General features: G+C 38.5%; 1 protein-coding gene across 1 annotated transcript in view; it reads right to left on the bottom strand.

Annotated features, from left to right (window-relative positions):
• The window catches only part of BLMH (bleomycin hydrolase), a 15858-nt gene extending 10127 nt beyond the window's left edge, over positions 1 to 5731 (bottom strand). The window contains exons 1-3 of the mRNA XM_010167093.2: positions 5641 to 5731; positions 4237 to 4329; positions 245 to 400 (exon numbers count right to left, since the gene is read on the bottom strand). Of these exons, the coding sequence (XP_010165395.2) occupies positions 245 to 400; positions 4237 to 4329; positions 5641 to 5664 (273 nt within the window). The 5' untranslated portion in view covers positions 5665 to 5731. The remainder of the gene's footprint in view (positions 1 to 244; positions 401 to 4236; positions 4330 to 5640) is intronic.
• Positions 5732 to 5922: the final 191 nt, after the last annotated feature.

Genomic DNA, 5922 nt, shown 5'->3' on the forward strand with positions numbered 1-5922 from the left:
ATGACTGATTTGATCATATTTTATCATTAAAAAATTATTATGGAAGTGCAACGCAAGATCACAGCTAATCAAAGGGTAGAGCACAAACAGGAGAATAAACCCAGGGCCATCTCAGCAGTACTCATCCCAAATGGTGCAGTTACAGGGGTGGACAGCATACATGCAACAGTGGAAAATAAGTGGCTTAGCAGCAAAAAAAAAAAAAAAAGGTCTTGTGAAGCTACTGCCTTTCAGCACCCCCAACCTTGTCCTCCATGTTGAAGTAAGGCTTCACATGCTCGTTGTAGAACTGGACCGGTGTCACGGGGCCATATTTGTGGTAGTTCTTCTCCTTATCCCGGAACTCCCAGCAGAAGGTTTCCGGAGGGCTGCCCAGGCAAGTACTCACTATTCTGAATACCTGCCCAGAGAAGTAAACAGCTGTGAACTTGCTGAATCATGTAGGTCTGTCTCTCCTACCACAGCAATGCCATTGAGGAATGGATTTCTCCATGTCAGAACCAACTGGAGAAATGGGATCTTAACGGCCACCTTTGAAGAACATGAATAAATGTGCACACGTGAATTATTTGCATTCAGCTCTGGAAATCCAGGAGTTTCAACAGTTCAAAACCAACCTGAAAGGTCACAGGAAAATCAACAGAATCTCTTTCCATTCTCACTCTACATCCATCAGGCAAAGAAGTTTAAGGTTGAACATATAAATTCCAGGTTATCCTAGGAATGCAGCAGCCAAAAGCAAAAGCCAATACACTGCTCAGCCTCATTCCAACATTTCAGAAGTAATTCTGAAGCTCCTCCAACAAGACACTTTCCCACTGCAAGAGAAGCTTTATCAAGCTGATTCTAGAAAGGCTTAAGCATTCAGCATCATCTGTTCCCCCAGGTGGTTTGCCCCTTGCAGAGACAAACCAGACCTTCTAACACACATATAGCAAAGCATTTTATCCCAGTGGTTCTCCTGTACTAATCTCTTCTTTCCTGTCATGTTCATTTAGATTTCAAAGATGGGCCTTTGCTTATTTCAAAAGCCTAGAATAATCTTCTCATCTGATTTAATACATTTAACAACATCTTGGTTTAGGGTTGAGCTGGCAGGCTGTGTAATTTAATTCAAGATCCCTGGCTGTGACATCCTTTGCAGCTGGCAGCTTCCTATTGATTTTTGGCACAAAAAGTTGACCAGATTTCAAGTCATCAGCCTCCCTATAAATCAGAATATGCTACTGCACTTAAGAATCACTACTGTACTTCCTCACAGGGCTTATCATAAAATGTGCTAACTCAGAGGCAGTCAAACCAGGTGACTGTCTTTAGGGGTGGTTAGCAGGACCCGTCACAGGTACTCTGGGAACAGAGAATTCAATCATATTTAAACAGGTTTGAATCTGTTTTAACTTAAACCTGTTTTAACTTCAGCTGACACTGTCCCTGTCTTGAGCACAGGACAAGTCTTTTCCTTGCAAGGAGACAACAGTTTATTTAAAATAGGAGAAGGGAGAGTCAAATCTCAACTGCACCTTCTGCACTAGGATCCAGTGCCTGTGGTTTGTGCCAGCTTTCCTAGGCTGTCAGTCTTCACACTTTCTTCTCACTGACTTTTCACAGCAGAGGAGACCGAATACCTTTCCCAAAGCTGACTTTTTCTGGAGTCAGTTGAGCTGATTTATATGTATCCCAAGGCTCCATAACAACTAGCTTTGTGCTAGTGTGCACTTTGTGTTGATGGCAAGAGGAGTGCAATGTTCATGCTAAGTAACACTATTTGGCTGTGCACAAAATACAAACAAAGGTGGTTTTGCTCCAAGCAATTTAAGAAAACAAGTGAAGAGATTAATTATGGATTGAAACAAGGGTGTGGGCTTAATGTTTTTACTGGAGGAACTTACACATTTATTTCTCAATAAATATGTTAAAGAGCAAATGTAAATCCCTAAACTACTATAAATATTTGATTTTGCACAGACTACACAAAAGGTAGCATTTGTTGTGGATACACCCACATAACCTCAGATAACCCCAAGTGGTGAGAGATGAGGCTATGAAAACAAAACAAGCAAGAAAAATGCCTAAAAGGAGAGCAGGGAGCAAGCAGGCTCCAGCCAGAGGAAGGGAAATGATGGAGACAGAAGTCTCAAGTTAACAGAGGCAGTGGAGCCTGGGAATGGCCTCCCCTAATTGTTTTGCCACCACACCCATCAGAGGCCATCTCTTAGTATCTCACAAGCTTCCTCTATCAATAAATAAAATAAGCAGGCATATTTAAACTAAAAGGTGACTTATATCACTAGAACCAAGATAAGGCAAAGATACAGTGACTTGTGCTGAAGAACAAAATGAACGAGGAAGGGAAAAGGACACTCCTGATAAGGAAGAGTCTACAAAGGAGAACAGTAAATGAAGAAAAATTCAATCACATGCACTGCACCAATTTCAACTTCTGACCTGCTGTGCACTGGTTTGATAAGAATGTTTATATGGTTCTGGAGTGAATATTTAATCTTGTGTTCCAGTACAACTGCCCCATTTTAGCTAAAGAACTGCCTCCCAGCATGAGCAAACCAAGATTTGCTGTGCAAATAAAGCTTCACAGAACAAAACTGAGTTCTGCTTTGCCACATAGAAAAATAGATGCAATATCACTAATACACATCTAAACACATGAAATAAGAGTGATCTCAAACCTTTAAAACTAAGCATTTCTAAAGTATACAAGACAGGAGCAATTGCATATTTCAGCTACAATGCTTATTGAAAATAAATCCCCTTAAGTTGCAAATCACTATTAGTACTGCAGGAGAAAATACTGTGTTAACTTCAGAGAATTAAGCATAAGCTTTTTACAGAACAGGCAAATTGCAAGCAGTTAATTAGCTTTTATGTTCCAGGATCCCTTGTCTGAGGGCATGATGCTCTAAACAGAGACATATTGCAGTGAACTGCATGTCACTGCCCTAAAAATGAACATCTATAGGAAGCTCTTGATGTCTGCTATTAAATCCTCCAAGGGCTTTTGAACACACACACTAGAGCTAAGTTATATTAATTCACTTTTTAATTAAGCACTGATTGGCAACATACTAGGGTAGGCTCAGAGCACAGAACTACTGTTGATCTTAAGGCACACATTTCATACAAGTCTTCATCTCAATAATATACCCAAAGGAACACAGATAAATTTTCTTTTTTAATCTAACCTTAAAATTAGGTAAAGAGAAGCTACAGGTTTTTACATGAAGTGCAAAGATGAATTTCCAAAAACCAAACCAGTGTATTCATCAATATTTGCATATTAGTGGAAGCTTTATGGAAACAGCCCAAGGCAGGTTCTGCCTCCTACTGATGTTTACTGGACTGCAGAAAAACTAACAAACACAACCAAAACATTTGATTTCTTGGCTCATCTAAAGACAGCTATTAAAACCACTGAGTCGCTTTGCATTGTATGTTTGAGACACAAAAGAAAGATACTTTTTTTTTTTAAATGCATTAATTTGGTCAAACTGAAACAGCCTGAACTTTTAAAATTACTTTTGGCTATTTAAGAATCAAGTATGAGGACTATCAAATAAGAGAAGTGACATGTGTCACTCACATTCTGTGTGAACAGATGGAGGGCCAGCTGCCACACACACACTTGCTGATTGATTTGATTTTGAGTTAATTCACACAGCCAGGAAGAGATGCTGAGATTCCTTCCTCTGCTGTCCCCACTAGCAGACCACAGCTGGATTCAGTTGTGTTCACATCTTTTCCATAATGCAGAGAACTCCCTTTTGTTGTGTTTTTCTGCTCTCTTGTGGGGAATTGCTGCAACAACACTTGTGCTACAAGATTTTTACATTCCAAGCCATCAGAATGCAATTTGCAACCTGCCTCTTTCCTACTATTTATAAAAGCCTGAGAGGCCACTATTTTGATACCTCTTAAGATACAAAATGCTGTTTTCCTACAGAAAAGGGCAGATGTCTCTAAAATGTCATAGTTCTGGAATCTATAAATTCAAGACACTTGTCTGGAAGTATTAGAAAAATTTCAGCATAAGATAAGCAACAAGCCACTTCAAAAATCAAGGTAAATACCTCCAAGCACATCACATACAAACCATTCCTAGCTAAGCAAACAACAGGCACTTGTTTTGGCTGATCCAATAGCTCTAGAACAAGAATAAGCAAGAAACCTCATCCATTCTAGTCTCATGTTCCAAGAAGATTCACATCACACAAGTATATTTACCTCTTCTATCATAATGTCCATTGCAGCACAAAGTTCTCCTTTGAGTGTTCCACTTTCCACCATATTCCTTAGCCGCAAACAGTATTCTCTCATCTGTTTGAAGAGGAAGTAATTTTATCACATGAGTATGAAAGGTGTTACCTAATCAGTTTTCAGGACTTCCTATCTGGTTGTTTCAAACACCTATTTTACTCTTTATACCTGTTTTCAAAATGAAAATAGAATTCCTTTCCTATTCCTTGAAAATAGAAGGCTTTGTTAGATACCAAGTCTTTAAAAAAAAAATCAAGGTAATTGAATTATTTAAAAGATCACAAAAAAAATCAGAAATTAACAAATAGTTACTGTTTTCCAAACACTGATCTGAAGTTTTTTTTTAAGGCTTGATTTATCTCAGTCCAGTAACTGATGATGCAACATCCATATACAGTACCACCTCTATGACTCACAGAGAACAGACTGTCTTCATACTGTAAAATTTATTTTGCAATTCTAATGCATAATTGATCTCTTGGCTGATAAAAAGAACAGAGCATTTCCCCACTGCATGCAGAACTGCAGTAAGAAGAGCACGTGCTTCCCATTACTGTCACCATCCATAAGGCCAGGAACAGTGAGTGGGGCTCCCACAAGACCAGCTGGTTTGCAGTGTTCAGGACTAGAATAACATTAACACCATTCATTATGTCTAAGCTCTTTTCAGCACATAATTTACATTTTTATGTGAATTTCAGCAAGCAATTTTCCCTGAGCATGCAGCATATGAACTGGAAAAAAAAAATAATCAAAGCCCATTGTAAAAAAAAAAAGCTTTAACTGCCTTTTTATCTAGCTACCTACACTAGCATCTTCCCAGGTTAATTAATTTCTGTAATTCAGGGAGCATGCTCACACCTTCCCTCAGACAAAGCTGCACACTTCTATACTGAAAGCTGATTTTTAAGATTCACTGTTTTGAAAATACTTTAAAAAAAAAAAAATCTTTTCCATCAAATTTGGCAGTTATCTCTAGAAACCTTTGCACACTGGTAGAGTAAATACTAAGGGAGCAGAAAAAAACTCACCTAGACACCATGAGCTAGTTTTGCTGGAATTGACTTGATCAGCCACACATCAGGAATTTTGGAAATTTGAGGATTAGGAACAATTGCTACTAAAACCATGTGAGGTACTTTCAAGCTGGACAATAGCCATCTTCCATAAACACACCTTTCTGCTCAACGTCTCAAGATTAACATCAGACTTTGCTGAGACTTTAGGCTGCTTTTTTAATAAAAGCAAGTTCAGTTGCTGAGATCCAATTAGCACCTTGGTCAATAAAGATAAATTAAGGTGGCTAGGAACACTTGGAGCAGATTCATTCCCATCTCCTCCCCTTAATTGCATCATCTAAATCAATTTTACCTTATGATTCAAGATCTCATTCATCCTCCTAGTAGCCTCTGTGGTATGAGACTCTGGGAAGTATTTCTTGGGGACAACACCATACTTTTCTAAAAGGAAGTAATAAAACTACAGGTTAACAATTGTCTTTTCCACACACCAAATGCCAGTGCTTCCACTTATACCCACGTAAAAGCTAAATATAGTGGGGTTTTGTGCAGAGATTATAAGGGAAAGTCTCTTATTTAAAGGTTACAAATATTCAAAGCTTACATTTTAATTTCTGATTGAATCTTCACCTCT

Source organism: Antrostomus carolinensis, unplaced genomic scaffold (assembly GCF_000700745.2).
Source record: "Antrostomus carolinensis isolate BGI_N321 unplaced genomic scaffold, ASM70074v2 scaffold8214, whole genome shotgun sequence".
Taxonomy (NCBI): domain Eukaryota; kingdom Metazoa; phylum Chordata; class Aves; order Caprimulgiformes; family Caprimulgidae; genus Antrostomus; species Antrostomus carolinensis.